Raw genomic sequence first — 18,259 nt, forward strand, 5'->3', positions numbered from 1 at the left:
ACACTCACAAGATACACATACACACACACACACACACACACACACACACACACACACACACACACACACACACACACACACACACACACACACACACACACACACACACACACAGTTAAACAACATTAATACAACAACACACTTCAACAGGGACACTACTTGAAGATACACACATAAATTCATGGTGAATACACAACAGACACACATGGATACACACGTTTCCTAATGTAAACACACAACAAACACGTATGACACTCAGCAAATAAGGAAAACACCATTTTTATCTACGTTGATGTAATCTGATTACTGTAATCTGATTACTTGGCGAGATAAACTCCACCCGGCTGGCGCGCACACACCCAGACAAACACAAAAGTTTGAAGGTTGTGTTGCTAAACGTGTGTGTCAGGGTGAGTCAGCGTCACGTTTCTCTCACTTCTGCTCTAAACGAACATTTTAAACGGTCTAAATGTCTATTCTGGTCCCCGGAGCCTCTTTTACATCAGCGACTGCAGCAGAAAAAACACATCGACATCAGATCTACTCCACGTCACTGACCGCGGCTTCTTCTCCACCAAAGCAAATGATCTGATCCTCAGACCGGATCGTTTTAGCTGAAAGTCCCGTGATTCTCAGCAGGTGTTTTTATGTCACGTCGACCATCCAACATGTTCACACACATACATCCAACATGTTCACAGACACATGCATGCACCCAACATGTTCTCAGACACACACATACATCCAACATGTTCACAGACACACACATGCACCCAACATGCTCTAGGACACACATACATCCAACATGTTCACAGGCACATACATACATCCAACATGTTCACAGACACACACATGCACCCAACATGCTCTAGGACACACATACATCCAACATGTTCACAGGCACATACATACATCCAACATGTTCACAGACACACACATGCACCCAACATGCTCTAGGACACACATACATCCAACATGTTCACAGGCACATACATACATCCAACATGTTCACATACATCCAACATGTTTACAGACACATACATGCACCCAACATGTTCTCAGACACACACATACATCCAACATGTTCACAGATAACCACAAACATCCAACATGTTCAAAGATAACCACAAACATCCAACATGTTCTCAGACACACACATACATCCAACATGTTCTCAGACACACACATACATCCAACATGTTCTCAGACACACACATACATCCAACATGTTCTCAGACACACACATACATCCACCTTGTTGAAAGATAACCACAAACATCCAACATGTTCTCAGACACACACATACATCCAACATGTTCTCAGACACACACATACATCCAACATGTTCTCAGACACACACATACATCCACCTTGTTGAAAGATAACCACAAACATCCAACATGTTCTCAGACACACACATACATCCACCTTGTTGAAAGATAACCACAAACATCCAACATGTTCACAGACACACACATACATCTACCATGTTCAAAGATAACCACAAACATCCAACACGTTCAAAGACACACACATACATCCAACATGTTCATATCATAGAAATGAAACGAAATACTTTCATAAAAAATTGAATAGAAAGTAATACTAAACTATACTAATAAGTAAACAACAACATTAGTCAAATAAATGAGTATTTATCGTAAAAAAAACAAAAAAAACAATAACCAAACTTTTAAATCAGATTTACTGTTTTTTTATTTATTTATCTTGAAGTAGAAAGTTTAAGAATGATGACACACACACACACACACACACACACACACACACACACACACACACACACACACACTCTTAGCCCGTCCTGCTGGGCCGTGTAGACACAACCCCACTGAGCTGGTCCGCTCTGACAATGGAGCGTCAGCAGGGAGGACACGCCAGTAATCCAAGTTAACATAAGAATGGACCCGACACACACACGCGCGCGCACACACACACACACACACAGGGACGTGCAAACACACACTCACTAATTGAGAGGTTAAGAGCACAAACACGACAAACTTCCGCACATTATCTCCATCACTTCTTCACTCTTGTTTAAATAAACCCTACATCCCTGAGTGAGTGAGTGTGTGTGTGTGTGTTCGAGTGCTTCCGTGGAGGTGATTCATAATCAGCGAGTTGATAAAAGGACTGATCCATTTAGGCTAGACAGGTGTGACCCCAGTCGCCCCCCATTCTAGGCTCTAATGGTCATCATGAGGATCTGAGTTGTAAACTCTTGTTGGAGTCAAAAACAAACGTGAAGGAAGGCAGAGCCTCAAAACCTGTCAATCAAATGTTGGAGCTTTTTGTGAACTTAATGTAAATAAATAAACATAAATGTACATATTAGGAAATTAAAATGATATTTGTGTATTAAAGAAATGTAAATATGCACACAAAACAACTTTAACAACTCATCACACACACACAAACACACACACACACCATTATCAGTTGTGTTAAGTGGGACAAAAGTCTGCCAACACCTGAGGCCAAATATAATACTAGTTTAAATCTGAACTGTGACTCACACACACACACACACACACACACACACACACACACTCTCTCACACACACAGTTCAAAGCGCGGCCCAGGGCCGCTGATGGAGGGCTGGGTAAAGAAAAAAAAATGAATGAATGAAAGGAAGGCAGCATACCTGCAGGGGTCAGGTGAGCTTTAATGGAACCTTTCCCTTTCACAGGACACACACACACGCACACACAACAAGAGATGCTTTGTGCGTTCACTGTTTTTGACTTTAATTGTTTAATTTCCCGCCATGGTCTGGCAGCGGTGACCTTTGACCCTCTGACCGTGGACACTTGTGATCTCGAGTCGACCGCTTTCTGGTTCGGGTCCCGAGGTCTCGGGACGGATCCAGGAGTCTTTCAGGAGAGAGTCCTGTCTGCACCCTCCACTCTGGGCCCCCGGGGGAGGGGCCACAGGTGATGACAAGAACGGGTCACTCCAGGTCACCCGCAGACCCACTCAATGTGGAGGGTCAAATACACACACACAACTGGCACACAAACAAGAAAAAACTTTGAAAACTGAAATCTGAACGACAAAAACATTGTTTGCGCCTCACACAAGGACATTTACACAACTGATTCACAACATGGAACCACAGCACATAAACTCTGACACAGTCATGTCAGTGTACACAACATTTTTCAGATGTAACACAAAAAACATTCACAAATACTGATGTGTACAAACCCACACTGTTCTGTACAAAGCCACACTGAACACACTATTGTGTACAAAAAAACACACTGAAAACACTGTTGTGTACAAACCAAGAATGAACACACTGTTTTTTACAAATACATATTGTTCTACAAACACACACTGAACACATCATTGTGCACAAACACACACTGAACACATCATTGTTTACAAACACACACTGAACACATCATTGTGTACAAACACACACTGAACACATCATTGTGTACAAACACACTGAACACATCATTGTGTGCAAACACACACTAAACACATCATTGTGTACAAACACACTGAACACATCATTGTGTGCAAACACACACTGAACACATCATTGTTTACAAACACACACTCAACACACAGTTGTGTACAAACAGACCCTGAACATATCATTGTGTGCAAACACACACTGAACACATCATTGTGTACAAACACACACTGAACACATCATTGTGTACAAACACACACTGAACACATCATTGTGTACAAACACACACTGAACACCTCATTGTGTACAAACAGACACTGAACACATCATTGTGTACAAACACACTAAACACATCATTGTGTACAAACACACACTAAACACATCATTGTGTACAAACACACACTGAACACATCATTGTGTACAAACACACACTGAACACATCATTGTGTACAAACACACACTGAACACATCATTGTGTGCAAACACACACTGAACACATCATCGTGTACATCAGCATATACGTCGGGGGTCGGTCAGGGGTCACACTGGATGATGATTGACAGTCTTCAGGGGAACCTTTGTTCCAGGTGACGTTCCAGAGGCCACGTCCCTCCACATAACTAAAGAGTCACATGACACCCCCTCCCGCCACAGTAAACACACTGATGAAGACCCCAGCAGAGAGGGAGGGCTTCAGAGTCATCCCCCTCATCAGGTGACTACAAACCTACCTCCTTCCCAGCTCTCCAGGTTCGTAGCCGGATGATACATGTCATGCATGCTGGACGGCGGGAGGCAACCGGAGTGCTCAGAGGTGAAGACACACTCCAGTCACCCTGGTCCTCCTCCTAGACCTCCAAGAACTGAGCACCTCCTGAAATCCTCTCATCCTTCATCTTTCTCCTCCTCAACTTCAGCTGAGGTTATTGTGGGATCATTCATGACAACACACAGCTGAGGTGTCCATCAACTCCACACACACGTACACACTCACACACAGTTTCATCTCCAGATGAGCTCGACCATCAAAAATGTTACGCAGGGGCCAGTACATGATGCTGCCTTTTTGCTGACTCAGCAGACTCCAGATATGATCCCACACGGTCGAGAACATGCTTCAGTGTTTGAGTGTGTGTGTGCATGTGTGTGCTTCAGTGTTTGGTTGTGTGTGCCCGTGTGAGTGTGTGCATGTGTGAGTGTGTGCATGTGTGAGTGTGTGTCTCTGTGTGCATGTGTGTGCTTCAGTGCTTGGGTGTGTGTGCCCTTTTGAGTGTGTGCATGTGAGAGTGTGTGTCTCTGTGTGCATGTGTGTGCTTCAGTATTTGAGTGTGTATGTGTGAGTGTGTATCTGTGTGTGCGTCCGTGTTTGAGTGTGTATATGTTATTGTGTGTGTGTGCATGTGATTGCTTCAGTGTTTTAGTGTGTATTTGTGCATGTGTGAGTGTGTTTCTGTGTGTGCATGAGTCTGTGAGTGTGTCTCTGCATGTGTGTGTGAAATTGTTTTAGTGTGGGTGCACATGTGAGTGTGTAATTATGTGTACATGTGTGTGTGTGTGTGTGCACATATGTTCTGTGTACAGTATGTGTTTGTATATATATATACAGTATATATATATATATATATATATATATATATATATATATATATATATATATATTTGTGTAATTGACATTTTTTTGTGAATATATAAATATGTACTGTATATATTTTTGCGAGTGTTTTAGTGTGTGTACATCAAATATGTGTGAGTGTGTGTATTTCTGTGCGTGTGTCTCTCTGTGATTCCGTGAGTGTGTGTTCAGTATGTGAGTGTGTTTGTGTGTGTGAGTGTGTGTCTTGGACAGGAAAGTCCACTTCCAGACAGGATCAGATTAGCAGCAGGTTTGGGTGTCTGGGGGGGACAGAAAGTTTAGGGGAGACACAGACTTGTCTGGCTAATTGTGTAATCCTGCAGATTAAATCCAGAGTCTGGACCCGAGTCAAAAACAACTGCTGGTTCTGATGCCACTGGGCCTCACAAAGTGACTTCATCATCTTCACCGTCGTCATCATCAGTGAGGATTAGATCATTCAGGGTAAACTAGAAACTCCCACAATAGCAAAATGTGCTTATTGAGGAGAAGAATCGCAGCTAAAGATTATGGGAGAAGTGTGTGTGTGTGTGCGCGTGGGTGTGTGTGTGTGTGGTTTGTTGACGCAGCAGGATTAAGGTGTGGCGCTATTGTGTGAATAAGAATGATGACAGAGAGGAGCTCAGTCATCGGAGACTCGTAGGAGAGCATTCACAGTAGTGTTGTGTCCATGACGACCCGACTGTACAAACACCTTCGTCATCCTCATCCTCACTCAGGTCTCAGGTCAGAGTTAGGATGGAGAAAGGTGGATTCACACACTGACAACACACTCACACACTAAACCGGCCTGCAGCCGTGGCCTCCTCAGGAAAGCAAATCCTTTCAAATCTGGTCCTGCAGCCACGAGTCTGGGGGCTACTGAGTGTGTGTGTGTGTGTTTCATTCAGACAGTAAAACATATGTCACACACAGGGAAGGACTATCTCTCTAATTCAGTCATGGCGCTGCAGCAACTCTCTATGGCCGGGACAATTGAACCTGCTGGTTTACAGCTCGCCAGAGGCGCGGCGGCAATATGGCGGGGAGGAGAAGAGCCGGAGACCCCCGGCAGAGACAGGACCCCTGCGAGCCCACCACCGGCAGGAGGTGCCACCTTGATGCCCTGGAGTCTACTGAGCACTTAAGAGTGTTAGTGAGGAAAGTGTCTGGTTGAGAGAGTTACACACACCTACTAGCACTTAAACACACTCACAAACAAACCTTCTAGCACACAAACGCACGCACAAACCTCAGGGATACACCAACACAACACCTACACACAAACACACAACACACCCACAGATCCACACCGGAAAAAATATACAAACACACATGAATACACACATACAAAAACACTTGAGCATAAACACATTTATACACAAAAACACATACACGCACACACATGATTACACACAAAACACGTGGATACACAGACACACACACGCATGAGTACAAACAAAACAGACAAAAAAACATGTATACACACTCACCTGTGTACACAAAGTGAAACACACAAAATCCCAAACCTATATATACACACAAATGTAGACACAAATAAAACACAAAACACACACAGACACAAATGAATAAAAAAACACACGAACACACACGTAAATACAAACACACACTCATTTATATATACATGCATACACATACACACAAAGAGACAACACACACAAACACATAAAAACACATGTACACAAATACACAGTAACCTCCACAGACACAATGTACCTCTGGAGGTGACTCTGTGTGTGTGTTGAGGTGTGTGTGTGTGCACATGTGTGTGTCTGCTGCACTCAGACATCTATTTAAAGTCTGCAGATCAAAGAGCGGAACAAAAGTGGGCGTGTCTCGCTGGCACCATCTAGTTGCCATGGTAATGACAGAGTGACGGACAGGTAAGTATCACCTGGACTGGTCCGGACGTCCCCTTCCTCCTCCGCATGACTCACTGTCGCCACAAAAACAACAAGATCAGATCAGATGTGTCGACGAGGAAGGCGGGCCGAGCTGTCAATCAACATCCTTTTAAAAATGACCTCCACCCACGTGACTGGTCAACTCAACAAGTCTTATCTACATTATCTATCTGGCGAGATCGTCTGGAACTCAACAAACTTCCTTGTCCAACTTTCTCGCGTCTCCTGCCGACGCCGCCCGTCAATCCCGCTGTGTCGCTCCGATGAAATGGCGGGCGGAGCGGCGTCATAAAAAGTTACAGTCCTGCGAGAAAGTGCAGACGAGCAGAAGGAATGTGAACGAGTTCCTCTCTGCACGAGAATCCACAAATATTTCAGAGATTTGAAACGAAAAATGAAAATCTCACCAAAAACTAACAAGCTAACAAACATTAAACAATATTTCATTGTAAAACTACCTTCAGCACAAGAGTCGAAGTTCTTCATTGACTCATCATTAATGTGGATGCTCATATGACTGGAGGATTGTGGGACATTAAGTGGAACAGGTTCCTGATTTTCAGACAGGAAGTGAGCAGACAGGAAGTGGAGGAAACTGAAGTTGGAATCAAATAGTCAAAAACATGTATGAAATAAGTGTTTACTTACACCAAATTGCTGTAGTTGAGTGTGTATTCGTTTTTTAAATGTAAATTGTGTGAGTGAGTGTGTGTGTGTTTGTGTGTGTATGTTTTTGAATGTGTATGTGCATGTCTGTTTAAATGTATGTTTTTGGGAATATTTATATGAGTGTATTTTTCTGTATATGTGTGCGTATGTTTGTCAATACGTGTGTGTAACTATGTGTATGTTTGCAAATGTGTATGTTTGTGTGTGTGTGTGTGTGTGTATGTATATGTGTGGGTATGTTTCTAAATGCGAATGTGTGGCTATTTGTGTGTGTTATCGTGGTTATGTTTGTCAAAGCAAATATATGTGTGTGTGTTTGTGTGGGAAAGTTTGGGTACGTTTTTCAATGTGAATATGTGTTTAAATGTGTGTGTACTTGTGAGTATGTTTGTGAATATGAATGTGTGTTTGTGTGAATGTGTTTGTACTTTTGTGAAAACATATGTGCGAGTTTGTGTGTTTGTGTGTGTTAGTGTGGGTACGTTTGTGAATGCACATGTGTAAGTGGGTGTAGCTCCGCCCACTCACTGATGGATGTCGTGGCTGCGTCCCTGGCGCGCCAGGCCTGCAGCAGAGGTTCTGTGCGACGAGTGTTTGGACTGGGGCCCCTCGTCCTGTAGCTACAAACACTCTGACAGCTGATTTATGGAAATGAGCCATGAAGGGAACACGGACACGTAAATCAGAGGCACTGGAGACACAAACACTCGTGCGGAGGGAAAGTGCGACGCTCCAGACACGCTTTCATCTTCTGGGACATCCACGTCCTCCAGTCCTGTCCACCACAGTCCAGAACCTGAACTGTAGTTGTAGTTGTTGTGGTGGTGGTGGTAGTGAACTAAATGTTATTAATCCAGTAATGAACTAAAAACGGTCGCGTGTGTCTCATGTTGTAATCGTCAGGTTGAGAAGACTGACCTGGATGACCGGGAGGACCGGGTCCGGAGAACCCAGTGACCCTCAGGATTAGGACTGTGGTAAGCTGGAGAAGATATGAGGACCTTTGACCTTAGGCTGCGAAGCAAACAAGAAGCGGAAATTGTCATGACGGACACTAGTACAGGCGGGGCGTCATTTTTTACACTCACCTATGGGACCTCACCTGAACCACACATGTGATAAAACATTCAGACATTTTTTCTGCATCTTCTAAAATGACTGAATGGTATATTAAATAGGTGTTTCTTCTCAGGTCTTGTTAAAGTCACTGGAAGAGAATGACCCTAAAGAGCCTCTACTGGGCCATCACACACATAAAGGTGTGTCTCGGCAGGTCTAAAGGGTCGAGGGTCCACCTTCATCATTTCCACCTGATGACATTATTGTCCCAGTCCGGAAGGGAGGGAGGGGTCAGGTGGTCGCTGATCAGGGGATGAACTCCGCGACCCCTTCATAACCTTGGATCATCCTTTGGGATTGTCGCACACAACGACTCTCGATTGACGACACACACAGACACACACCAGCTGATTGACAGTTTAAGTGTTTGAATGATGAAGTCGGCAGATTAAAGCTACAGTTGATGTGTGTGTCCTCGGGGAGTGTGTGTGTGTGCGTGTATTCGACTCACAGCAACATAAAAACACAACAACCAGCTTCATACTGGACTAAACCAGTGGTCGTCATTACAGTCCAGGGACTGGTTCCGATCCATTTGTTACTATTTAGAACAATCATTTCTGTTTTAAGGATTAGTGTTGAAAGATGTTTTATTTTCAGCATGTGACTAATGATTCTTGACCAGTGGAAATGAGGAAACACAAACTCCATATAAATAAACACAAACATGCTCTCACATTGGCACAGAGTAAAAGCTAGGAGACACACACATGCAGAACACCATTGTCAGCATATAATAAAAAACATACATAGATGCAAACACACAAATAAGGTAAGGTAAGGTAAGGTAGAACTTTATTGATATAAATAAAACATTTTTTTCCAATAGCCACATCAAATACAGCAATTTTTCACAAAAAATTAATCAAAATAAAATAAGAACAAGAACAAAGAAAAATAAAGAGAAAGAACAAGATGATACAATCTAAGTCTAAAGATAAAGATAAAGAACATAGATCAAAGAAAAATAACAAAGACAAAGGATACAAAGACTAACATAGAACAGAACATCCAGATACTTTCACTCCACTCCTGCCCCCGAAATTGTACAATTTAATAGCCCGAGGAATGAATGAGTCTTTGCACCTGGGAAGGAGCATTCGTGCACTCAATCTGCTTCTCTGCTCACTGTTGAGAGGATGACTGTCATCATCCATGAAACATCTTGCTGATTCAGCGTTATGGTGAGTATGTTTTTATGTACTTAAATGTAGTTTTGGTTATGCAATTGTACTTTATGTTTTTCTTTCTAAACGTGTGTCTGTGAATAGAGTCCTGACATTAAACCGGTCCACGGTACAAAAAGGGTTGGGGTCCCCTGAACTAAACAATATAATCTTCTGGAAGTGCTGACACGTTTCAGAAGAATGATGACGTTCAAAAACATTACTCACAACATTCACGTCAGCAAAGATGACCAAAAGAGTTGATCATTACCAAACGATGACTCATTTGAGACACGCATGTATTTGACAATATTCAATGTTTTATTGTCATAACAACGTCAATAAGTTGGATATTAATCATGACAGATTTAGATGATTGACACTAATGTTAAAAGATACAACGTCTTACGAGGGGCTACATTTCACTGTAGCTAGCAAGTATTGTGTTACATTTTTACTTCCCTTGCTAACAATATCAAACAAAAGACTCGTCAAAAGCGATTTAAAGGTCGAAAAGTGGACGCTAAAGGTCGTCTCGTATGAGCGCTTTGTCAAATCTCTTGTACGGAGGAGATAAAGTGAAGAGAAGTTACAAGCAGGAAGTGTCATCAGCTCCATTAGTTCACAACACAACTGCTGTTTATAACAAGCATGTTGAGTGTGAAGCTATTGCTATTGCTAGCATCATGATGCATCATCATAGTAGTACTATCAGATACTGGAGTACAGAAAAATGTTTGACGTCACGTGTGTGTGTAGGTGTGTGTGTGTGTGTGGTTGCCCTGGTGGTTAACCTTGGTGGGTTTCATTAGTGGTCCAAGGCCAGCAGCTCCACAATGAATTAGGAGGCCACAAATTTATCCTGGACAAGGACTTCTGTGATTAAACCTGTCGGACACACACACAGACACACACACACACACACACCCACACATACGTGATATGTCTCTATTGCGCCGCTCTTCAAACGTGTGCCACTATATAGTTTCAGTCTGATGAACTGTACAGGCTTAATGGTCCTTGAATGCATCGTGTTACATTCACTTCCCTCATTAGTCACGTGATTCTTCACGTCTGGTTTGTGAGGGAAAGAGAGATGGAGAGTGACAAAGGGAAAGTGAGGGAGTGTAAAACAAGCACACAAGGAAAGAGAGATTTCCCCAGAGGACACACACACACACACACACATACACACACACACACATTAATTAGGCTTCATTAGCAACTGTCAGACCAATCAGTGTGTTTAAGATTAAAGTTGGTGTGTGTGTCTTTGCGTGTGATTTACTGACAGGCTCAGCTGAGATTGTGTAGTGATACACACACACACACACACACAAGCACATCTGTCATCCGTTTACAGGCCTGAAGTTATCAGTTTAACAGTAATTTAACAGTGTGTGTGTGTGTGTGCCTATGCAAGACCTTCAATAGGTGACAGCTCCAACACTGATGAGGCGCACAAACACACACATACACACAGTAACACAATCACATACAAGCAGGATATCTTTTTACAAACGCACAAAGGCGGTTCATCCTCAGCACGCTCCGGGATCGATTCCACAGACAGCTGCTGCCTGGACAGGTGTGCGTGTGTGTGCGCGTGTGTGTGTCAAGTCTGCCAGAAGATGGATGAAAATCATGGCTCCAACACTCTCCCAAGGTACACACACACACACACACACCATTATATAGAGCAACTGTGTGTGTGTTGTGATGATACATTTGAGCCGTGAATTGTGTTTTATATCCTGCTCGTACTGATAAGGTTTCGGTGTGTGGTTTTTGTGTGCGCATGTGTGTGCGATTGTTTGAGAGTGAAGGTGCTTTGGTGTTAAGCAGAGATCAGGCATTTGTGTGAAAACTGATCTTCAGTGAGACTCTTTGGAGTTATTGCTTTCACTGTGTGTGTGTGTGAGTGTGTGTAGGTGTGTGTGTGTGTGTGCGTGTGTGTGCGTGTGTGAAGGGTGGAGGGCAGAAGGAGCAGCTATAATAAGCAAAAGCTACTGAACAGTCAAGCGAAAGAATTTCGGAAAAAGAACAACAATAGAACACACGCAGACACACACACACACAGAGACACACAAAAGGGGCTCTTTGACCTCTTCAGCTGCTTCCATGCTCGCTTTGGTCTTCGTGCCGTGGAACAGGTGAGCTAGCTAACGGGCAACCGTCTGAGATAACTGGAACGCCATGAATTTCACAAACGCACACACACACACACACCAACAAAGGGGGTTAAAAGCGTTCATATATACACACTCAGGCACAAGGTCAGGGCCAGGTCGGGGCCAAGCACACACACACCACTCCCTACATTCCTACATATGTCACTTGTGTAATTAAACGACTCACACCTCTTTGTCACTCTCACTGTGACATCACACTCACAAGTATCGCACATATAGGACGCTAGAGTGGTCGCCCCGCTCCGATCATGATTGTGTCGTTGTGTCTCCGTGCAACACACCTAACCCTGATTTATCCCGGTGGTGAGCTGGCGCGTTGCAGCCTACTCCCATCAGTGTGTGTATGTGCGTGATTGGTCGACATTGTACAGTGTAAAGTGCTTCTGCTCCCTTCAGGTGAACTTACACACACAACACTGACATAAACAACTCTGACACAACACACACTGACACACAACACTGATGCACACCACTAACACACAACCCTGACACACACCACTGACACACAACACTAACATAGACCTAAACGAAACAACACTGACACACACAACACTGACACACACCACTGACACACAACCGACAAACATAACATTGACATAAACAACACTGACACAACACACACTGACACACACAACACTGACTTACTCAGCAATGACACAAAACCCTGACACACACCACTGACACACAACACTAACATAGACCTCAACGAAACAACACTGACACACACAACACTGACACCTACCATTCACACACACACCACTGACACACAACCGACAAACATAACACTGACATAAACAACACTGACACACTCAAAACTGACAAACAACACTGACACACGACTAACACACAACACTGACATACAAAAGTTGAGACACACACAACACTGACACACAACCACACACACAACCTCACACACAGCAGGTGGCTGGCACCCATCCAGGCAATACTACAACTGATCTTATCAGAGGAAACTCTGTTGGCTCCAGATCAAAGTGTGTGTGTGTGTGTTTGTGTGTGTGTGTGTGTGTGTGTGTGTGTGTGTGTGTGTGTGTGTGTGTGTGTGTGTGTGTGTGTGTGTGTGTGTGTGTGTGTGTGTGTGTGTGTGTGTGTGTGTGTGTGTGTGTGTGTGTGTGTGTGTGTGTGTGTGTGTGTGTGTGTGCGTGTGTGTGTGCGTGTGTGTGTGTTCTTGTGCTTGGTCCTTGATACATATTATGTTGTGTATTTATTGTTTCATTATGACACAAAACAAACAAAACCTCAGGCCTTGATGGTCACTTGTCTGAGTCCTACGAGTCCGTCTGGTCAGTCTTTTTCGTTGGAGACATGCGTGACTCAAGCCCTGGTCGTTCAGACGTCAATGTTTTGTCGAGCAGAATAGAATTGTTCAAGAGACTTGTTTTATAGACTCATTCAAAAAGTTCGTCCAATTGTCAGTTAATACACTTGTACGACAGAATTGTTCAAGTCTTGTTTAACTGACACATTTAAAAAACAGTCCAAAAGACTTGTTTAAAATAATTTTTCAACAAACTCTTCCAAAAGACGTGTTCAACTGAAACATTCAACCACTTTGTTCAAAAGACTTCTTCAAAAAACTAATCCGAAAGACTTGTTTAACTGACACATTTAACAAACTTGTCCAAAAGACTTGTTCAAAGGAATCTTTCAACAAAATCGTCCCAAATAATTGTTCAAAAACTTGTCCAAAAGACTTGTTCAAAAGACTCTTTCAACAAGCTTTACCAAAAGACTTGTTCAAAAACCTGTCTGAAAGACTTGTTCAAAAGACTCTTTCAACAAACTCTCCCAAAAGACTTGTTCAAAAGACTGTCAACAAACTCTTCCTAAAGACTTGTTCAAAAACTTGTCCGAATTACTTGCTCAACAGACTCGTTCAATAAACTTGTCCAAAAGACTTGTTCAACAAACTCGTTGAAGACACTGTTCCCCCGTTCAGCAGAGTGAATTAACAGATTTAATTAAAATACTTTGTTGGTCGGACTGGTTCAAAAGAGAGAGAACTGTTGTGCTGATGACGATGATTGACAGAATACTGGTGTCATGTGAACACTGGTGGGCGGGGCCAGTGAAGGAATAACAGAATCATAAAGAGGAACCCACTGAGTGTGTGTCTGTGTCCGTGTGTGTGTGTTAGAAGTAAGGGTCAGGGAGGGTCTGTGTGTGTTCCACTTCTCTCTGTGTGTTCCTCTGTGTGTGTGTGAGTCAATTAGAATCAATTTGTATCATCAGCTGTCCCACCGACACAGCCCTGGCCCCCCAACATGTCGTCTGAGAGTGACACCTCGTTTGTGTGTCACTGCTGCTATGTGTGTCATTGTGTGTTCAGAGCTTGATCCAAGAGTGTGTCACAACTATGTGTCTTTACGCATGTGTGTTTTTAAGATTTCCATGCATTAACGTGTGTGTAAATGCATGTTTGTGTGTCATTGTATTCTTTCATCGTAACTTTCTCTGTGTGTCTATGTGTGTGCCAATTTGAAAGTAAGTTCATTATGCAGATCCCTGATTTTGATGTTGTGTTGTGGCTCTAAAAACATTTGTGTGTGTGTCCTGATGCAACCCTCCCACTATCAGTCCCCAGGAAGTCTCACACACACACAAGCACAGCTCTATAAAGTCATCAGTCCTGCCTCCTCACTAAATATTAACCACAGACACACACAATCCAGTGTGTAAGTCTAGTGTGTTTGTGTGTCTTCTATTAATCACCGCTGTGACAAATATGTGTACGTTTTCTGTCACTTTGCTTTGTGCGTTTTTATGCTTTGTCCTCTTTCACGTGAGCTATCGTGAGACATCCAGGAGTGTGTTTCTGTCAGTTTTGTAATTACAGGCTCATTGTGAGGACAAATTACAGGATCACACACACATGCACGCATGCACACACACACACACACATGCACACACAAACACACAGGTCTCTGTGTTTCTCTCCCTTCACCCTTTTAACCTCTCACATTTCTTAGCACACAGATAAAAAAATACACACTTCATTCACACACACAAAACATCAACACTTTCAAAATAAAAGCTGTCTTAATCAATACGAAGACAGAAACATGTGGTTAAAACCCTTGTGAACTTTTTTTTTTTCAGAATAGTGTAAAAAATGTAAAATATTTAGACCTTAAGAAAAGAGAAGATATTAAACCAAAAGAAGAACAACATTTTAAAAATTGAACGGTTTAAAAAAGAAAAATCAAAGTAAGATTTAATGAAAAATCAAAATAAAGTAGATTGGGACATAAACAATCTGATGATAGATCGCGATGGAACAAAGACATAATCTGAGGCTGAGTGTTTCTAGAGCAAGAGACAAGTGGACTGTGTCCTCTCAGAGGTCAGAGGTCAGATAGGAAGTGTCTGTGGGGAGGAGGAGGAGGAGGAAGGAAGCCCTGGAGTTGGTCTGTGCTACTGGTGTTGAGAGGCGAGTTACTGAGTAACTTTAAGTCTGAAGGTCAAAGGGCCACTTCCTCACCAGACCGATCCAAAAGTTCTACCAAACGGACTCGCTGGTTCTGAGTCCTCAAGAGTGAACGGAGAGGTCCCTGTCCGTGGAACAGCTCATTAAGTCAGTTTGAAAGGAGTCTGAGTCGACTTCATGTTCTAATGGCTACATTAAAAACATGAACAATGAGCACGAGGCTCCAGAAGGTCACATGATTGTTTCGAGTTAATAGGTAAATTTAAAGTAAAACTTTATTGATCCCTCAGCAGGTCTCCTTCGGGAAATGTTTTTTTTCCAGTAGCCACAGAAAATACAGCAATTTTTCATAAAAAATAAATCAAAATAAAACAAGAACAAGAACAAAGAGAAATAAAGAGAAGATGATACAATCTAAGTCTAAAGATAAAGATAAAGAACATAGATCAAAGAAAAATTACAACGACAAAGGATACAAAGACTAACATAGAATAGAACATCCAGATACTTTCACTCCACTCCTGCCCCCGAACTCAGAATTGTACAATTTAATAGCCCGAGGAATGAATGAGTCCTTGAGTCTATTTGTTTTGCACCTTGGAAGGAGCATATATCTTTAATACGAGTGATATGATACCAGTGATGCAGCTATTGTTTACGATATCATATCAACCAAAATGTTTATCACATGATGTCAACAACAATACTAGTCAATGTTTACTCCACCACGTCAAACCGCATTAACTAATGATGTCAACAATATTGACCACATGATACAAGCATGTTTACTTTATAGTGTCAACAACAATGTCTACTTGATAGACAGGTCAGCTCCGCTCAGACGTTGCCGCTCTTCGGCGCCTCCTCTGTACTTATGAAGTGGTGGAGTCTGTAAAAGTGCAGCAGCTTTGAAGGTTTGGACTAATAGAAGCAATTACACTCACTCTCCTCCTCCGCCCTTTTACTCACAAACACTCCGACTCCCCCTCTGATCTTCTCCTCCTCTCTCTCTCTCTCCCTCGCTCTCTGTGTTCTTCTCGGCATCTCTAATTAGCAGCATGTTCCACTCTGCAAACAGTGGTCAGGAATGTCCCGACAAGCTCGTAAAAATGACATCAAACCTCTGAGATGCCGTCGAACAGGTTTCCCGAGTCTGCGGGGCGACAGAGGGAGAAAGAGAGAGTTCATGTTCAGTTGAGGGACGCGAGAGTGACTGCACCAAATCTCATTAAATGGTTCCTATTTTTTACCTTCTCCATTTGTTCACCCATTTACACACTGGTGGGAGTAGGTGGAAAGGCAGCTCACCATTAGGAGCTAGCTGGGTTTAGTGACTCGCTCAGGGACAACAACAACACAATAATATCCGGAGTTCAATTTTAAACAAAAGATGACCATTCTAATGTCCGAGTATTTCAATCCCGTCGAACTAACTCTAAACTAATCACCAATGAGACTTTATCCATCACTGTCATTGTTCGGAAAAATTAACTACCCTAACAATACTGCCAAATACCTGTGGAGCCCCTCAACACAGAAACACAATGAGATCTAACTGGTCTACACACCCACAGCTGGCAGAGCCATCAGACCAGGATATTGGGAGAGACCCCTCAAATCACCACATTTCCCCAAATTTATGATAGCTACTTGGCTTACCGAAAAAGTACTGTATGTCTACCATAATCAACCATAGGCCAAGTATCCTAACTAGTTTAGGAATCTGAAATAAAAAAATGTCAGACGCCCCTTAGAGGGAGCCACTTATACTTCCACCTCTACTCTGAATTCCCAGGGGTTACCAGGTCGTGTAACCGTATCCTCTGCCTATCAATTCAACTTCAATTCTAATTAATGTTTTTTCTTCAAAACCTCACAACGTTTTTTCTTCAAACCTCACAACGTTTTTTCTTCAAAACTTCAACCCGGGACACGTTAATGTCATCTACAGTTAATATAACAACAAACAACAGACAATGCAATACCCCAAAAACGATAATCAGCTTATGAAAGCACTATTAAAAAATATATTCTAAATTTGTGACAGAACCAGAGACTTACGTTTATTCGTCCAGGCAACCGAAACTAAAAAATTACTAAGCTTTCCTAACTTACAATATACTTACAAATAATTCCAAAATACAAGCTACCAAAAATCTATGTAAGAAATAAGAAAAAATCTTTCTCACCTGATTCTTGAAGTAAGGTATAGTGGCGCCTGCATTCATTTATTCATCGTCAAGCACGTTTCCCAGTATGTTGGGGTATAAGCAGCTGATTCAAAAATCAAATAATTACATTATTGGTTGGTTTAATGTAAACAATCATGAAGTTTACAGGTTGTTTACTTTAGTGATATGGTCACATGATGCTAATAAACGGTATAAATATAATAATAAACATTGTTTATATGTTGACAACATGTTAATGAAACTGCCAACATGATGTAACAACAGTCAACAACAACAACAACTAGTCAACTAGTCAATCAACTAGTCAACAAAACAAGTCAACTTTAAGAGTCAGAAGAATTTTTGTTCTCCCATAAGCCAGCACACCGCTGGAGGTCGATCTGGGGTCAATATGATGAAGCAGTAAGGGTGTGTGTGTGTGTGTGCATGTGTGTGTTGATAAGCGTCGCTTCATAGGTGAAGGTAAACCAGGAGGACAAACTGCTGAGTCGAC

At 42.4% G+C, this 18,259-nt stretch overlaps 1 protein-coding gene across 1 annotated transcript in view; it reads left to right on the forward strand.

Moving 5' to 3' along the window:
* Positions 1 to 9,816: 9,816 nt before the first annotated feature.
* Positions 9,817 to 18,259, forward strand: part of prdm1a (PR domain containing 1a, with ZNF domain) — a 28,347-nt gene continuing 19,904 nt past the window's right edge. The window contains exon 1 of the mRNA XM_087812936.1: positions 9,817 to 9,955. Within this exon, the coding sequence (XP_087669062.1) occupies positions 9,953 to 9,955 (3 nt within the window). The 5' untranslated portion in view covers positions 9,817 to 9,952. The remainder of the gene's footprint in view (positions 9,956 to 18,259) is intronic.

Source organism: Callionymus lyra, chromosome 17, assembly GCF_982586985.1.
Source record: "Callionymus lyra chromosome 17, fCalLyr1.hap1.1, whole genome shotgun sequence".
Taxonomy (NCBI): Eukaryota; Metazoa; Chordata; class Actinopteri; order Syngnathiformes; family Callionymidae; genus Callionymus; species Callionymus lyra.